A 19,154-nucleotide genomic window follows, 5' to 3' on the forward strand; every position below is an offset into this window, starting at 1 on the left:
CCTTGTATATTTGTAGTCATGGCCTTCGGCTGATTGATGTTCTTGGTGTGTAAGGGCGTGTACACCAGTTACTAAGCAGGCTGAGTTTGGCCCTAAACTCCTTGAACTTTACTTAGAGGTACAATTTGTAAACAAGCCCAGAATAAGGAGGCGTGGGCCGGATGAAAATGTCAAAATAGTTTAATGGACATTCATTTTTAATTCTTATATTATTTAGGCTAAGTTTATTTCATTTTAAATTTTCATCTTTTCCACCTTTGGCAACTGAATAGAAGGGATAAGAACTTTACTGTTGATGTTATAGAAAGCAAATTAGTTGTTTTAAAAATGAACATAGAAAAATAAGGATACATGGATTACAGAATTCTACGTAGGGGCTAATACTGAAGAAAAGAATCATGGCCTTTTAGTATGTTCATGTGTATGTTTTCAGTTAATTCCTACCACTTGATTGAAATTTGAACTGAAACTGTTATAACTCCCTATGAAATGGTCATGCATCAACAACTAGAATTATAACAGAGATTAAATAAATACATAATGAATATTTAGTATGTAATTCCTCTTGAAACGTGGGAAAGGTGTCCCTGTTAAGTCATTGCAAATTCTGGACAAGTACACTTGCTTTTACCATGGAAAAGTCATCCGATGCATGTATGTACCCTAGTTAGGCATTAAACGGAGATTGATTGATCAGAAGGAAGACATGGAATTACAGCTGTGTAAAATGGACCAGTACTGATGAATTAATGCAGGTCCAAATTAAACTTCTCTTCTGTCCGGCAAACCATATGTAATTTTCTACATTTTATTTCCTTGTTTGACATAGGAATGCTTCTTTTTCTGTAGTTTTTTTCTCTTGGAGACTGAACTTTTATGTTCTCTTTCATTGATTAGAAGCCACTAGTTTAATAAGCATGCATGATTCTCGTTAACTTGAGTCTGTCTTTACTTTGGAGGCGTTCTTTCACCACGCAGTGTCCATGCTAGCTTCTTGATGTCTATGTCACCAATTTACCTTTTAAACAGCCAAGCCAGTTGTTGACCTACTGAATTGATTGTCTTTAGAAGTTGCCTTTTGAAGTACGGATACATTGCCTACAAAAAGGCAAATGCACCACCTAATGTCGTCCACATGCATAAAGCAATTAATCACCTTTTTTCTTGTATTTATTTTCTTTATTATTGTTATTATTATTGTTTAATTTTGAAGAAGAGGAAACTGAAAATTTTTAAACTATAGTTCATGTGCATCGAATAGGATCAACTCAGCAGAAAATTAACTCTTTGAAAATGGGGTGTTTAAGAAACAAGATGGGTAGTGGTATTCTAGATGTGTCTTAAGTCCTACCTTACACCTTACCTAAGATATTTAAAAGTAGGAAGAAATCTCACAATTTGCATGAAAAATGGTTTGATGTGAAAAGGGGAGAAAAATGAAAATCTGTGAACAGAAAATGTACAACACTTGTGTTCATTCTGTCTGTGCATCATACAGTAAACTATATAATATTTTTTACTTTTTGTGCCTGTCAAACAGGGAAAAGAGAATAGAGCCTGGAGAAGAAAGTTGGGTTGAGCTGTACTGAGGAACATGATTTTCAAAGGAAGATTGATTTTTCCAAGGTGTAGGTCCATTCAAACTTGGAAATGTGGAAGAAAGAGAAGGTTAATGGTGACCTACTATATTGACCTTGTCCATGTGCACATTTTGCAAATCAAAACCTCTTTTTCCTTGTTACCTAGTAATATATATATATATATATATATATTATTCTTTACTTTTTTGGTGGGAAGGTCGGAAATGCATTGTGTTTGCAATTTTCTAACATCTGATTTTCCTTTCAGGCAATATATATCTTTGTTTCCTGTCCCTAATATTCAACATATAATAAGGATTTATTTTAATCCCATTCTTTCACGCCAACTAAACCAATATAATGAATTATATGTACAACAAATTATATGCTACTAAGATATTTTGTTTAGATTTATACTCACTTAAGGAGCATGTACACATTACTATTTTTCTTCATTAGTGATGCTTTTAGGGAATAGGAAAATTACCTCTATTCTATATGTATAAGCTTATCCAGTGGGGTGAAGTGTAGTGAAAGTGAAGTGCTTAAATAATGTTGATGGGTTTTCTTTCTTGTTTTTTGGGCTTTGTTCAAGCATATACTTCAGGGGTTCTTGCCATGAAACATGTGAGATTTTGTTTAGGAAAAGGTTAAAATTAAGTTAGATGGTTGGGGTTGGATATGAGAACCGTTTTGCTGCCTTCAAATATGGCTGCATCAGTGCATAAATAGCACATCTGGCATGCACTATATGATCAGCTCTTTATTAGGACAGCCAACGATTGACAAGGTCAAGCGAGGTGTGATGTGACGCTTGGTCCCTTGGCCAGCAAATACGTTGCATCTTCACCGTGCTTATTTCATGGATTCCCTTTTTCTCTATTGAATAGATATACATATTGTCTGTTAAATGGACTCACTGTTCACTTTAAAGGTGAATCTTCTGCATATTTTCCAAGCTGAAAAAGAAAGATTACAATTTGCTGATGTACTTTTTCCTCCTCTAATTATAGATAAATAGTGGAAATTTAATTGTTGATCACTCCACAATCCTCTATGGTTGATTAGCTTAAATGAGGACATATTGTCTCTTCATTATGGTGCAAGCATGATTAATGTGGGGCATTGTCTCTTCACCAAGAACGCAAAGGCATGCAGCCTAGTTTTGAGCTAAAACATGTACAGCATCACTAAATTGGGTCACCTACCAAGAAGGAAAGTTCCTTTTAATCGTTTCAATATCTCACTGTCTAGAATTTTGATACTTCTCCCAGAATGCAGCTTTGGATTATTTGTACCCATCATCAGATAGATGGATTTGACCTTTGCTTCTCAATTTCAAAGCATCATTTCTCCTGTTTCCCCTTGATTTTTTTATTGTCATTTGATGGGTTTTTCGACTCCTGATTATTTTTTGCTTCAGCAATAGCCTATGGATTGGTGGTTTCCTTTTGAGATATACAAGTATCAAAGCTCAAACGTTTTACAAATGCTACGTACAATACATTAATATTTTATTATGGTCGTTTATATTTTGTGAAAATTCATAAATTTTAATAGATTTGTGATTATAGATGTATATATTGACCATATTAGTATCATTAGCTTGAAAAGGAACTATTTTTGACCTTACAATGTCATGAGCAAAGTTCTATCTCTTTATCCATACATGCTAAAGATTCTTTATTAGTCTTAATTAATTGTTATACAAAAATAAACTGATGTTATGAGGAGCAAATTTTAATGAAAGCCTCTCTCAATATCTAAACTATTAGTGGGAGTGTGTTGCCCCAAATTAATTATATACTCCTGCTATCTCTCTTTCCTTGCTACCATTTTTTTTTCTTTACACAATGGTTACCATCATTATATTATGATTTCAGAATCTCAACAATAGGACAAATAATACTGCAAAATAATGCAACAAGAATGATATATAATCCTAAGATGAGAGTATAGATTAATTCCATGTGCTCATATATAGATAATCAAGTGTTAATGTATGTGAACGTAACGTTCCACTCAATGGCAAGAAGATGTATATCATTGGACTTATGGTTCCAAGGGGAACAGCAGCCCCTTATAATAATAAATTGATTGTTAGTATTATTCTAGACTAAGACAGACAAGTAGAAAAAACCCTATTCTCCTGTTCTGGCATTTCCAATTTTATAGAATTTTTTATACGAAAGCCTTTCTTTATGCCATACCCTTTTGAAAACCACATATATGGATCTTCTCAGAAACATGTTTATCCTTTTCCAGCTTTATCATTAACCCCCTTCTCTCTCTCTCTCTCTCTCTCTCTCTCCTATAATTCTTGCTTCAGTGGAAAGACAGAGAAGCACCAAAACGAATACTAAGAAAGGATGGGGAGAGCTCCTTGCTGTGACAAAGCTAGCGTCAAGAAAGGCCCATGGTCACCTGAAGAAGACGCCAAGCTCAAGGAATATATTGAGCAGCATGGTACTGGTGGAAACTGGATCGCTTTGCCACAAAAAATTGGTAATAAAGAGATTCAATCAGCTGTGCTTTCTTCTTCTCTCCTTCTCATTTCCTTGCTTTTTCTTCAAGTACGAATCAGATTATAAATTGAGAAAACTTTGTTTTATGGTATCTGATGCGATGTAAGGAGGTTGTTTTTTGTATATTAGGCCTTAAGAGGTGTGGGAAGAGCTGCCGCCTCAGATGGTTAAACTATCTCCGCCCAAACATCAAGCATGGAGGATTCTCTGAAGAAGAAGATAAAATTATTTGCAGCCTCTATATTAGTATTGGGAGCAGGTATTTTTCTACTACATAAAAGTTACCAAACCCTATATTTTGATTCATTTTAAACAAAGATAGTAAAGATTATTGCATACTACTGACTAAACTTGCATGATTATTATTATAGGTGGTCTATTATTGCTGCACAATTACCGGGGAGGACTGATAATGATATAAAGAACTATTGGAACACAAGGCTTAAGAAGAAGCTGCTTGGCAAGCAACGAAAAGAGCAACAGTCTCGTAGAGGCAACAGCCTAAAGCAAGAGATGAAGAGAGGGAACGGGAATTCCATGATTCCTGATCATAACAATCAAAGCCCTTACTGGCCAGAGCTGCCTGTGCTGGCGCCCATACCATACTCAAGTGAAGACCAACGCATTGACAGCCAAGCCTCAATGAGAAGATTACTAATCAAGCTTGGAGGAAGATTTTCTGAAGCTGAACATGTGATTAGTGATGGGACAACTCTTCATCAGTTTCCAAATGATTCATCCTCCACTCAGCAACTTTATGAGCAGACTGTCCATATGCCTTCTTCTTCTCCTCCCATGGATGCCTTAAACAATAATATTGGTACTCAGTTTGTGAACTCCCCGTACACAACTATAGATGCAACAAATCTGCACATGCTGCAAGGACAAAGCAGTTTTTCATCAGAACTCCAGGAAATGGCATATAGCAACCCACAAAGATTAGATGGAATGGAGTTCTTATATGGGGAAGACATGATCAATAATAGGGCTGTGAATTCTTGTGTAAGCATTGGATGGGGTGATACAAGCTCTCTGGTTTGCCCTCCTGTTACTTCAGAATATGGAGGCATGCAACAAGGAATACTGCAAGAATATGCATTCAGTGAGTTGAGATACCCAGGAGCATAACAGCATGCCGTAGATTGAATGTATTAAATTGGAAGTAATAGGAAAGGGCGGTGCTAGAATCTTAGAGGGAAAACCCTAATAATAATCTGGTTCACTTATATGCTTGCTTTCTTTTTGTTAATGCTTACTCTATTTAATAGTGACTGTAATTTATCTGACTATTTTTTTTATCTTCATGAATTCTTTCTTCTACTATGTTTTTCATACTCATTATCTTATGCTGCTGTTGAACTAGGGAATTTCTGAAGCTTCAATGTCTTGTGTTTGCTAACTTTGGGCAAGTAGATCAGCATATCTCAGATCATAAACTGATGAATGGTATGCACTTTCTTACACCCATGTGTCATATGAATACATGTGACAATGTTCCTTGGATATCCAAACAAAAGGCTCCCAGCATGCTAGATTCCTTTAAACATCCGTTGTAGCTAGGCTCTTGCTGATCAAGTAAATACAAGTCATATACTTCCTCCTAATGATGCATTGGCTACACAGGATAGGACTATTTTGCATGTCTCCAAACATAAATACAATATCCAAAGGCTAAAGCACATCCCACCATTCCTTAATTAGCCTGTGTGCTTAAAAGTTAAAAACAGGCTATATATAATTAAAGATAATTAGCTCTAGGGATTAATAGATTCGAAGCTCTTGTTGGAACTTTGTGGGTAATCAACTTCGCTACATTTGCTATATAATTAACTTAGTTCAATAGATCACCGGATATCCTATAGCTACTATTTAGGGGCTAAGGCCTACGAATAGCATGTATCGGATGCTAAAACCATCAAGGGTTTTGTTGAAGAACAGTCCACTTTTCTAATCCACTCGATTGTGTAGATTCTATACTAGCAATATAGGGTTAATTATCAAACAAAGTATGTTCTCGTTCTTTCCATCATCTAGAGCAGCTTTTTTATATACTCTTTCCAACTTATTCTACGAGTCTTCTGGGTTTGCTTTTCCTACCTCCGCTCTTTTCTGCTTTCATCACTAGCCTATCTTGTTGCATGAGTTTTTCTGTCAGGAAGTAGTCAGTCAACTGAAACCTATATGTAAATCTTTGGTTTTGTAACTAAAATTTAACAGACATAATTAAAAAGTTCAACAGCAACATTTAGTTTCTGAAAATAATGTATATCACATGTAATTCTATATTTATCATTAAAGTACACTGTTTGTTTTTTTGCTATGAATTAAATAAGATGCACCAAGAAAATTAGTTTCTCTTCAAGAATATTACCATGCATAGGGAGACTTCAAGGACTTGTCACATTAAGGCCCACAATCAATTATATCAATGGAGCGCCGTATGTGAGGATTAACTTGTTAAGAGTTGTATCTTTTGCTCTTATCATACACTGATGCTGCAATTTTATTTTATTTTTTTGTTTTGTTTTTGAGTTGAAATAATTATATTGTTATTAACTAGTTGACTTTCACCTACACGTGTGAAAACTGACAAGATCCTAATTCAGATCACTTATACACCTAAACAATTGTGGCAGCACTGTCCTTTTGTTTGATTGATACTGTAGTTCCAGACCTTAACTTCTGTGTCTACCACCCACCCTTTGTAAAACAAAAGCTTTGACAAACATATTAAAGGGAAGCAGTAAAACAAAAGCTTGCACCCATGTATTTATTTCTGACTAATTAGCATTCCAATGCCAGATTGATGGGCGTACTTTGAGGTTTAAAGTTTAAAGACCGAACAAATTCCAACTTAGGGTTTTGTCGCACACATTAATTTGATGAATGTGACATTATGTTGGCGTAATGTCGAAATTAAGGAAAACGAGAAGGAAAATCTAGTCTTAGATTGCTCTCTTAATTACTATTCTGGTGCCATTAATTTGGTTGACACTCATTTTCACATAACTAGCTCAAATCATTTAACCATCAGTTCCATCTAACTGTGCCGCATTTGCTCATCGATCGGTAATGACCGTCGATAAGCTTTTATTACATTTGGTTTCAATCATTATCAAAAGTCAATCAATATCAAAAGCAAGAATTGAAATTTCCTGGTAGCCAATGTACCTTTCTAGCTTGGCGTCGTCGAATTGATGTAGTTTTCTATCACAGCTCATCCCGCACATTTGCTAATTAATTTTTATACCAAGATTTCAATGCACGAGTGACAAAGTCTTCAAGGTTCTAATTTCCATGAAATTGAGCTAATTCAAATTAAGTTAGGAATTAACTAATACTCTATATTATGCTATAGGATTGGACATGATCATGTCACTTTTTTGGGGTATTTTTTAATATGGTTTTTTCAAAATCAAATTGGCTACAATTCCAGCTAATAACTGCAACACATTCGAAAATCAGAAAACCTCCAGCTTCTACCTAGAGTTTAAGGTTATGGCCAAGGTCAAAACCCTTTATTATTATGTAATCTTATGGACTCTTTTCGTGGCTGACTCTATAAGTAAACTGATTGATTACAGTTGTAGCAATTCGGATAAAAACAAAGCCTTTTCTGTTGACAAATCTCTTGTTTGGTAAGCCATGGTCATGATCTGTTAAAATTGGTTGACAAAAAATCCCTACCTGTTCTTTTGTCAAGCTATTCAAACCCTTTGGCCCCATCACCCAAACCAACTTCCAAACCCAATTAGTACTTAATTAACAGTACACCATTGAAATGTATTCCCAAGCCAAATACATGTCAGTGTGATACATTCCCTCTAGCTAGGTTTGATCTTTCCACAGCTTGAAGCTTGAAAAATTAGTAGTTTTGTAGACTAGAAAGAATACAATAATTAATTAAAAAGAGCAGACAGGCAGGGAGAGAAATGCCACAGCATGAGCCAATAATTCTCTGAAAAAATAATAAATTTGATATATAAAGCATAAGCAAGAGGCTTATAATAATTAATTTCAATCTGTAAAGCAAGAAAGAATATCCCTCATGAGGAAGAAGCAGAACAGAAACGGTCCAAAACAAGAAACAACGATTTCAAATTTTGACTTAAATTAGAGCCACATTCCGTCAAAACCATGACGATAATAAAACCAAAAAGCATCGGTGCTTAAGGCCCCCCTCCCCCCTGTGCGCCTGGAAGACGTCCCTCTACCCATGACAACAACCAAACGACGACTTCTTTCCCAACTTTTTTATATTTTATAATAAAAATCTTGTTTGTATTGAAGCCGTAATTACTAAATCATCACATGAATTAGCTATCTTTTGGTTTTATGTAGTGATAATGACACTCACTAACATGGAAAAAAAATAATTATAATTGCAAGGTCCTCTCCTGCATTTAATATATTAGACCTGGCAGTCTTGGATATATATATATTTTAAAATGCATTAATAGAAAACAATATTAATTATAATAGCCTCAAATGCAGGTCTGAAATAGCCGTCCAAGGCCTTTGATTTAGCTTGTCAAAAGTGGGATTGAGAGATGATGATAGTTCTTGGACTTTCATTTTGTCATTGTTTATACCACGTTACAAATTAATGCGGTTCAATTTTATTTTGGTATTCATTCATACAATAACTTGCCTGCAATTATCGCAGCCCATCTTTCTTCAGAGCATCTAATTATTCATAATCAATAAGAGCAAGACTCAAATCTATATTCGTAGCATAACAAGCATAGACTATAATTTGGAAGGCTAGCTAGCCGCAGGTTTTAATAATATTTGATCAACTGATTATGAGAAAAACATTGATCAATTCTATTATGATAATTAATTGATGTTACCAAAGCACATATATCCATGCCAAATAATTGATAGAATAATTTCACATTTACAAATGATAAAATAATTAAAATACTAAAAAGTTATGGTATTATTATTTATAAATATAAACACTAATCTAGTTCATATTGGCCAAAAGGAAATCTAGTTCATAGTCAAACTGTTAAAGCTATAGTGAAACAAAAAGGTCCTTCATCATTTCCAATTCTTTTTCTTGTAAAAGTGATTTAGTTTAGTTCCTATATACTAAACTATCATATACATTTCTATTCGCTTGTAAACTGCCGGCTGTCCTGGTCTTAGTAGTTATTGGATTTGGATATCTACTTGGGGTAGATGGTAGCCCACCTTATCCAACAACAAGGGGATGTAGCTCAGATGGTAGAGCGCTCGCTTAGCATGCGAGAGGTACGGGGATCGATACCCCGCATCTCCACTGCTTTTTCTAACCTTTTCTCAATTTTTCCGACCCAAAAAAGCCCAATTAAACCCAGATTCTTTAGGTTGAATTAGGCCCAAAAGATCCAATTATAGCCCATTAATCTATCCTCTGTGCTAAACCCAAAAAAGCCCAATTAAACCCAGATTCTTAAGGTTGAATTAGGCCCAAAAGATCCAATTACAGCCCAATAATCGATCCTCTCTGCTAAACCCTAGAGAGAGGGAGAAAAGAGAGAAGAAACCGATGAAGAGGAAGAAATCTGATTTCTCTGGTGATTCCGAGGAAAGCCCATTTGTATAACAATGGCGACTTTGGCTTCCGCCGTATTGCCTTCAACTCTGAATATTAAGGTACTGCTTCAACTTAGTTGCCGCATTTTTATAATTGGAAATGATTATCTGAACACTAATTAGTTTTCGATAGTTAAATGGAGCTTTAAACAAACGCAAAGTTCAGTTTTTCTTATTACGGCACAGCCTTTTTTCTGTTTTCGTACTTTTTGGAAGCTTGAATGAAGTGAAATCCTCGAACAGGTTAAGCAACTCGAACATCAGCCTTCTCAGCTCCATGGGTTTTCGCAATTAAATGGTCATCGTCGGGTCTCTCCCAGACGTCGCATGAAAGTAACAATGGCGCAGTTTTGCGAGCCAAATAAGATCAGGGAGCAACTGAATATCATCAAGGAGAGGTTATGGGAGACTACCCCTGAGACAATAAAAGATTTCCCTTGGAAAAAAGCAGAGAATTTGCTGCTAGAGAGACTACTTTTTGTCGGACACAAGGCATTGAAGTTGTCTCTTGTTACAGTTTTTGTTATTAGCTCTCTGTCCGATTTCCTATATTCCATTTCTAGGAATCAAGAATTGATGGTTCCCTTTGGTCTCATTGTTGGATGTTTGATGACTGATTTCTTGAAAGAGACATCCCAAGAAGCATTTCGCTCCCCCGAGGTATATTTCTCTCTTCCTGTACATTCTATATCTGTGTTTGAACGTGCAGATTGTAGTTTTGATCTTCTGTTGAGCAGGAAAAGGGCTTGAAATGGCATCTCTTGGCTATCGGTTGCTTCTTTGTCGTTGTTAAGTTTGTTTCTGCACTTTCTGCAATACGGACACGAGTGTTTCTTTTGCATGTTGCAAATGGTGGATTGATGCAAGCTCTGTGGCTATGGAGAAGTTTGCTGGAAGAACATGAAAGTAATGGATCTTCAGCTGCAGATGCACAAAGTTAAGTTCTTGAGGTTGATCTTGCTTGATGATGATTGCTACACATCGTCCAACAACATTTTGACCAAATTCTATGTTTTCGTTTGACCTACAACATTGTTATCAGTAAGTTCTTTAGGGCGATCTTGCTTGATAATCTGTAAAATAGTGAGTGCTTTAAAAAGTGCATAGACCCAATGATGAAATTCACCTAGTTACAAATTGAAATATTGTTACTATGCACTGAAATAAATGGCTAGGAAATTGCATATATATGAAATGCGCAACATAATTAAGAACTCACATCAAAGGAAGTTACATAAATATATATATATATATATCTCATATTGTGAATAGTAGACATTCGCTTAAGGAATTGTAACCCATTGTAGCCAATAAAAGTAGAAAAGAAACAAAAATCTATAAGATACAATCAAAATTGCATGAGAGGCCGTACACAAACAAGTTTGGTTTCTTCCCTCATTTCAATCATGCACATCAAGGGGATGGATATAACCTTTCCTTTAGTTACACAAGGAATAAGAAAAGACCTGATTCAAAACTGTACAATGCAGCGTATACATATCAAAGGGCTTCTTGTCTAATTTATCTCTGCCCCATTAGGTATAAGAATCAAAAGGGAACAGTTAATTCATGTGTAGAGCAAAAGCTATCAACTTATGTCCTGCTCCCGATGTCCCTTGCCACCAACAACAGAGCCTCTATATGAATGTTTTTATCCTTGTTTTCCAGCACCTGGTCCTGGGAACCACCATCAACCTAACGATGGTGTTAACGCATAGGCTAACATTTTGTACACATGATGACAACAGAAGAATGAACCAGTTCATTTCGTACCAAGGCCTCCCCTTCCGAAGTGCAATGAACAGCCCACTATTCATTTAATTTAACAAGTTGATTTCCTGAAAATTTAAAATTACAGATCCAATCAATCACTAATCGATTCCCCATGGAAGGAACCACCAAGCACCATCACAGTCGTACCTGGCTTCAGTGACTCCGGATCTTGGGAACTCTCCTGATCTTCTTGGTGTGAGTTTCCAACTGTGGGCACGTCGTGAGTTATCAATGGGAACTGGCAGTAGGCTGAACGTAACCGACTATAAATCTCTTCTGTCCTCCCCCATTGCTCGTCTTGTCGATCCATCTCTATGAGAACCTGTACAAACAACACATCACACCAGAAAAATGGTTGGGGAGCTTTCTAGATAGAGAGATTTCTAATGCTTACCTGTGCAGGACTGCTCTTAAAAACAGGGGAAAACCTCTGCCTACAGTACTCATTGAACAGAAGAGTGAAAAATATTAGGGGAATGGTGAAACCGGAAGCAACTGGTGATTGTTTTATGCCAAAGACCCCAAGGGCAATAATTTGTGTCAACACTAAAGAGAAGATTGTTGTGTTGTGAACAATAGGCCAGAACTGTCCTCCACATTCATATTTTGATACGTATACATGGAGGATCTGAAAAAAAAAATGAACATTAATAAAATGTATTATCAAAGGACAGGTAAAAGTAAAATTCTCCTGAATCTATCTCCCACTTGACTCAATTGTCATCAACAAAGTTATGCTTCAGCTAACAGTGAAAATGTAAATAGAATGCTTCCATATTATCTTCATGTACTAAAAATACATACAACATAAAATAGATAGCACAAACACCTCTTACCAAAAATCTGAAAATTATACATGCAGATTATATATTTGCTATTACAAAGATTAAAGATGCATAAGTTATTCTATAAAACTGAGGAAATTGAAGCTTAAAATATAATTCCAGAAAGCAGGTTTTCTGGAGTTACTGATAAACATCTGGTTTTCTTTATTCTCCGAAAACATGCATATTCACTCCTGTCCTCCGTATATGTTAAGAAACTTTGTGGGCACAAACCAAACAGTTACAAATGAAATTGACTATTATTTCACTGACAAAAGGAAAAAATAGGACAGAAAATTAATCAGACAAAAACACACCTGGTTTCGATAAACAAGGAAAGCAAGAAAGAAGTAAACCAGCACAAAGGGCAAAATCAAGGGTGCCATGACAGAACAAGTGAAGCCAAGGAGTCCAAACAGAAGAAGTCGTGGAATTTCAGTATGGTGAGGGAAGGTTAGAGTGCAATTAGATGGCTCTTCCTTACTTCTTAGTATGAATTTTCTGAACGCATTGCAAAGAAGAGCAAAAAGCTGTATTACTTCACAGGACAAGCTTGCCCACCCTGATGATAAAACATAAGTCGTGAAGAAGGTAGCCTGCAGTGACTCAAGAAAAACAACTATGGTTAGTAAGTAGTCCTAAAGATTCACATTCACATGATGACACATAAAAGGGACCAGAAGCAATCTTGTCCTATGTGAATGTGGTAGACAAAAGTGATAGCATAAGGTGTGCTGCCATTTTTAAGAATTTTTCAGTGAGAATTAGGTCTTGCTGTGCAGGCTTGTCAAAACCATAAGTTGAATATCTGCATTTTCAAAACTCATGGAAGATTATAATCCAAAAATATAGTGTAGATTCATAGAAAAAAGCATTGCATGCATCACTAATAGACCAAGATAAAAACTAAATGCAGATAAAAATCTGACATGAAGTTGGAAGATGTAAGGTATCTTAAACCAACTATTACAAAATCCAGGAAAATTACCTGGGTTGGCACTGCTTTGGCAAGTTGTGTAGGTATGTCTCTAACACTTGAGAAAACACTCAATTGCCTGATTATGGATCCAGAAAGAACATTAACAAAGAAAACATTCCAGATTGTGAAGTACAAAACTTTAATGCATGTACTCCTCTTCCTCTCACTACGTGAAACATTTCCTTCCATTGTGGAAAACAGCATCATGGTTGGTGGAACAGCATATAGAAATAATATCAGAATCACACTTGGTAGGTAACCTGTTACCAGCTGGTTCATTAACTTCCTGCAAAGAAGAAAATACAAAATAGCTTTACAAACAAGTCAAATCTATTCCAGATCCTCTTCAATAATTTCCAGATTTCTCTCCTCTTTTATCACCTTACAATTTCCAGTGATAAACATCAAACTGCAAAGTATGATGTCTTGAAAGAAAAAGATTAAACAAAAAGAGCCCCCATAAACTATAATACTTCCACAAGCGGAATCAGTTAGGTGCCACCTGTACTACCTCCTGAATAATTATATTCTCCAGGGATTCTCTTTTTTAATAATATATAACCATTGAAAAGCTAACTTTTGTAACAAGTTAATAAATAAATTATTACTCAGCACAAAGCAAGTAAAGACTGGAAAAATGGAGTCATCGAAAATTTTATCCAAATCAGAAGCAAAAAATCATCTAAAGAACACATATTTCGCATTTACACAAGCATCACTTGTCAGAAGTAAATATGTTGCAGTCGATTAAACCAAAAACAGAAACAGATGTGGACCTTTTCATGCATTGTGTCTGTATGAATGAGTATAGTCTAACATGTTGTTGCAATTTCCTTATCCTAATTAATTCCATCGGGCATCAGCCATGACTGCAATGTGTAATGGTAGTAACATAATTCAAAATAACGAGCTAACACAGCTTTTGCAATTGAGATAGATTTCGCAGAATCATACTCACTCTTTTAAAATTCCTTTAAGAAATGGAAATGTATGTGATAGCTGGTCCAGTTGAGTCAAGCCTTGCACAAATGTAACTGGGACAAGAAACATAAACATAAAGACAATAGCACCTAGAAGAGTTGCTATTTTACGAAGCCAAACTTGTTTGTACGGTATGGAGAGGTTTGACCAATAAACATCATGTGGCTCTGGGGCTAGTTGTGTCACCCATAACATGGGATTTGGTGATTGAAGAACTTGTGCCGCAACAACAGCAGCATAGCGAGTCCTGAAGAAAACAAAAGCAGCTGGACGTTCCTGTATCAAAGGCCAAAATAGCATAGGATATCACATGGTCATTTCCATCAAAGTTTTAAAAGTTAGGGATCAATATTTGTTTTCAAACATCAACAGCCACATGAAGGCAACAGGGCATAATAAGAATGAACCACATAGAGAGAAAATCTCCATAAAGAAATCAAGAAACTGACCACGCGGTTGGGAAGGCAATAACAGTTTAAACAACAAATGTTCAGATAACATAAAAGGCCACTACCATATCCTCATATCCTTTTAATACTTAGAATTAACAGTTACAGTAAATACTGGCATTTATGCAAACAGCAGGAATCTAGTTGCTCAAATTTGGTGATATCATTGAGCTGAAATGCCCATCCCAGCACAGGTTTAAAATTAGATTAATAAAATATAAACATCCCAAAGAGCATGCAAAAATAAGAGCAATTCCTAGGGTGGCAGAGATCAGATCTATATCCACTTGTGTTCTTTGGTGTCAGAGGAAAAACTAAATCACGATGAAGTGAAGATGATTATAGCACATTGAAATATTCCAGAGGAGATATAAACGCAACTACTTTGAAGACTGAAGACAATATCTGAAAAGGGCTAACTTTTGGGCAACAAACCACTAAAAAGGAATACATAAATGATAAAACATCCATACTATAACTGAGAAATCAAAATTATTAGACTCATCTTATTCCAAAATTTCAACCTTTTCTCTTTGAGTTGATTGCAACTCATCAACGCTGGTTTTACCCTTAACACTTTCTGCTTCATGGCTAAGCATCTTAAAGGAATGTGTAGTTCCTCCACAAAGACAACATGGCATAGAACCCTGTTTACCATGTGGCTCAACGGTTTTTAGCATTCTGTACATCTTCTCGGCATCCTTCTGCAAAGAGAGCATTGTGAGAGAATATACATAGAACTTGTCACAATTTTAAAACAAACAGAAAGTTGTGTGTGTGTTTGTGGAGCAGAGTACAACGAGCATAGAAAAGGTGACATACAAGTTCATTTTTGACATTACTCAACTCAGTTCAATTCTATAAATCCTAAATGAGGACAACCAATTGAGAAATTATAAAATTCAACTTAAATGCAATGCACCAGCATCAGCACACTGAATAAACTTAATGATATAAAGATTTAAAACATGGCCTCAAATCAAATCAGCAAAAATCATGATTACCTATTAGAGGCTGTATGCAACAAACATATTATCTTTTACTTCTCTATAAGCTCTCATATAATCTTATGAATTCCATTATGGAAACCATTTTATCTGGTATATAAAACAACAACAATAGAAAGGAAAAGAGAGCAAACACTTTCTTTCAATTTTTTTCACTAGTACCAAGTACATCCACCCCAAACCAGAAGAACTAAATTCATTCATTAAATGTCAAGAAAGTGGTGAATACCTGCACTAACAACATAACCAGCTAAGATAAAAAAGTACAAGAAGTTTATGTCACTTATACAAGTCACTCAGATAGAAGCATACCATTAATTTCTCAACTGTTCCAGCCCGATATACCATCTGGTGTGACACATAGCTTGCCGGATAATAAGTTGAAAAGAACTTTTCCACTGCATCACTGTATGAATGATCTGGAGACCATGGGATGCCACGGACTAGAACTGTGAAATGACTTGGATTGGGAGGAGATCCAGTAATATGTGCTAGCCTCATTTTAGTGATACTTTTATACTCCTAGAGTAAAGCAATAATCTTTAAATAAATGCTAGAAGAAATTTATGAATGCATCAATACAAATCAAACTAAGCATGAGTAAATAATGCATTTTGGGTTGTACATCCTTACAAAGTAGAGTAGAACACAAGCTGAGCAGGATATGACGTATAATGCAAGACAATGGGTCCAAAGCCTGGAAAATTTTTTAAAACAAAAGAAAAGCAATCAATGAAAAACTGCTTTTTCTCTAATGTATTACACCAGAAAACCACTATGTTGATGTGGCATCTCAATATCTCAGCCTGAAGGAGCAATAGCAAACAAAACAGAAAACTTTAAAAATTCATATTTTTCTATACTTGAAATTAATTCTCTACTTTAGAACTCTCCCAGGAATCTCATAAAAGTGTAAATAAAAAGCAAAAGACTTGGACTCTGCCTCTTGGTTGCTTGAGCAAATATGCTACAGCAGAATTCTACAGGAAATCCCAAAACTAAAATAAGACAGAACAAGTCTAAATTTTCTTTCAGGCCATTCATGGCTCGATATGGCAGTATCCTAATAATATTTCATTTTAAAAAAGAAATTGTGCAACTATCTTATCATAATAATGGGTCCAACAGATCATACCATTTTGAACCTTCTTTTACATTTCCAATTGTAAATACTTCCAGTGATTCTGCATGTATTCGCTTGTGCTGCATTTCTTGTCCATAATAATTTACTGGAAGCACTAGAAAAATACAAATCATAGCAGCAATGCTGAATATCCGAATACTGTAAAGAACAGGGGAAGAATAGCATGCAGTTAGTAAACCTGCAAAAGTGAAAGTAGGAACTGATCCAATAATAATTGAAAAACTAAAGCACCTCAAAAAGTTTAGGACATAATTGCAAGCATACAATTAGTGAGAAAATTAGAAGCAAAATTTTTCACAAAGAAAATTGAAAGACTTCAAAATTTTCCAGCTGAAGAGACTTAATCACCTGAAAACAACTATTCTCATGAAAACTACAGCATCCACACCGCCAACAGCCAATATTTCTTCATCAGTTGCTTGCCAGGCCCTCATGATCCAGCTTGCAGAGGGCACAAATCTTTCAAGGCAGAAAGGATCACTACGCTTTACTGGTTCTGAAACAAACCTCCGCGTGAAATACACACTTACATTGCTTGGTTGTTTTCTCAGTATGGAATACAATGACAGAAGCACAACACATATAGCTATGTTGATTCCGGCAGAAGTTAAAAGTGCACCAATGTCCATCCCACTCCACTATATCCCTTTTCCAAGATTTAGAAATCCAATTACTCAAGCACTTAGCTGTGGAAGGACACCATAATATTTTCAGTTTGCTTGAAACAGAGGAATGTTTTTGACGACAACGACAACGGGTAATGCAGAGAGCAATTTGGCTCAATTTGACACAGAACCAAGTGCTGCAAAATTGAATTGGATTTGTCACGGTTCAGAAACCAAAATTTTGACTAAATTCCTAATATGTCAAAACAAAAGCTTCAAAATTCAAGTAAAATGCTGATGCTAAACTAAATGCAGGCGAAAGCACCAGCATACTTCAAAAAATAAAAATAAAAAAAAAACCTAAATAACAGTTTTTCTTAGTCTAATTTCCCCATTGGTAACAAAATTTTTAATTTTTTAATCCCTGATGAAATTTCCATATCTTTTTTCTCTTTTTCTAACGACTCTTTTCTATAGTTCCAAGACATACAAATACAAGTATAAAAGACTAAAAAAACCAAGAACAATAAACATAAAACGGGAAATGGAAAATAAAACCAACAACTAATCCAAGAGGGATATTAAAACAAAATTAAATCATTGTGGATAAACAACTGAAAAAAAATAAAGATTAATTAAAAGAAAGTACCTGTGCAAATATGAGAGCCAAAGAAGCGTAAGAACTTCGAAAAGGTTCCCCAACGCAAAGAGATTCTGATGCAAAACGATTCGTCTGTAAAGTAGGAAAACAACACAGGAAAATTTTGAGCCTTGGCCCGAGCCTGTTTATTACTTGTACGCCAAATGCCAGGCTTTTGCTTCAACTTCAAATAAAAACAAAATGAAGAATTTAAAAAGGAAAAACTTAGACCAATTTGCAGAGAAAGAAATCAAGAGCCCTAATTTAGAAAAAAATTCAAAACGGGTTGGAATATCTTGCAAGGAATTTGTTCAAAAAAATTCTTGCAATAATTACATTATACGCAAATTTTTTTGTTATTATTGTGAGCAACGATTCCAGAGAATGCCACGTGTTAAATATTAATTAACAATTAATGCGGAAAATAGAACTAGAACAGTGACTTTTTTACAGCGACAACGACGGAAGCGCCACGTGGCGGAAAACTAGGGGAGTAATCCAAAATGTGTGAAATGATGCTGCTCAAGTAAAACCGCCCCAACTGTCGCTGTGAATCTGATACAGTTTTATGTCGCTAGCGCCAGTTGCTGGGTTTTGTTTGGGTACATCGCCATCTAATGTGCTTAAAATGGGGTCGAGGTCGGTGGCGAATGAGGATTGTAGTTGACTTACTAGCGTTGATTGATTTGGAAAAGATTTATCATCGTTTTAATTTTTTTAATAACGGACCATCAATTAAAATCATGCCATTAACTTTACATTAACACATTGGATGTTTCCACTAAGATCATGATTCATGACCAGTTCACATGTTTTTGGCATGATGTTTTACTTTTATTTATTTAACGAATTATTCAAGAAGTTATTTTAATAAATTTAATTATGCCTTAGAACTACTTATTAATTTATATTATATTTTTTTAGGTTCGGTTATATTAAAAGTTCAAATTTTAATATATAAAAAGTAATGGATGGAATTATTTTACGGACTACTTATTGCTTCATATTAAAGCTTTCATGCATTTTTTTTCCTTATCCATATGTTTTTAGATTAAAACTTTTGA

General features: G+C 35.3%; 3 protein-coding genes and 1 non-coding gene across 5 annotated transcripts; 3 read left to right on the forward strand and 1 right to left on the reverse strand.

Moving 5' to 3' along the window:
• The first annotated feature begins 3,832 nt into the window (after positions 1–3,832).
• LOC18591917 (transcription factor MYB36-like) lies at positions 3,833–5,409 on the forward strand. Its single transcript, XM_007018346.3, has 3 exons — positions 3,833–4,085; positions 4,235–4,364; positions 4,477–5,409. Exons 1-3 carry the CDS (start codon positions 3,950–3,952, stop codon positions 5,231–5,233), a joined length of 1,023 nt encoding a protein of 340 aa, XP_007018408.2. The 5' UTR covers positions 3,833–3,949; the 3' UTR covers positions 5,234–5,409.
• A 3,910-nt stretch (positions 5,410–9,319) lies between these two features.
• On the forward strand, positions 9,320–9,392 carry TRNAA-AGC (transfer RNA alanine (anticodon AGC)). Its single transcript has one exon. It is a non-coding gene; the product is annotated as a tRNA-Ala (tRNA).
• A 203-nt stretch (positions 9,393–9,595) lies between these two features.
• LOC18591918 (uncharacterized) lies at positions 9,596–10,831 on the forward strand. The gene is made up of 3 exons (XM_018126157.2): positions 9,596–9,748; positions 9,932–10,348; positions 10,426–10,831. The coding sequence occupies exons 1-3, from the start codon at positions 9,701–9,703 to the stop codon at positions 10,627–10,629; spliced, it is 669 nt and encodes a 222-aa protein (XP_017981646.1). The 5' UTR covers positions 9,596–9,700; the 3' UTR covers positions 10,630–10,831.
• A 140-nt stretch (positions 10,832–10,971) lies between these two features.
• LOC18591919 (hyperosmolality-gated Ca2+ permeable channel 2.1) lies at positions 10,972–18,405 on the reverse strand. 2 transcript variants are annotated; one of them, XM_088808955.1, is made up of 12 exons: positions 18,100–18,405; positions 17,194–17,531; positions 16,837–16,983; positions 16,335–16,398; positions 16,014–16,223; positions 15,219–15,398; positions 14,223–14,521; positions 13,274–13,550; positions 12,603–12,881; positions 11,856–12,089; positions 11,609–11,783; positions 10,972–11,526 (listed from the first exon to the last, which is right to left on the reverse strand). In XM_088808955.1, exons 2-12 carry the CDS (start codon positions 17,472–17,474, stop codon positions 11,498–11,500), a joined length of 2,175 nt encoding a protein of 724 aa, XP_088665081.1. In that variant the 5' UTR covers positions 17,475–17,531; positions 18,100–18,405; the 3' UTR covers positions 10,972–11,497. The 2 variants fall into 2 exon arrangements, with proteins under 2 accessions (XP_088665081.1, XP_007018410.1); XM_007018348.3 differs by having other exon boundaries at positions 17,194–17,647.
• Between the last annotated feature and the right edge of the window lie 749 nt (positions 18,406–19,154).

Source organism: Theobroma cacao, chromosome 8 (genome assembly GCF_053813885.1).
Source record: "Theobroma cacao isolate CCN51 chromosome 8, ASM5381388v1, whole genome shotgun sequence".
Classification (NCBI taxonomy): domain Eukaryota; kingdom Viridiplantae; phylum Streptophyta; class Magnoliopsida; order Malvales; family Malvaceae; genus Theobroma; species Theobroma cacao.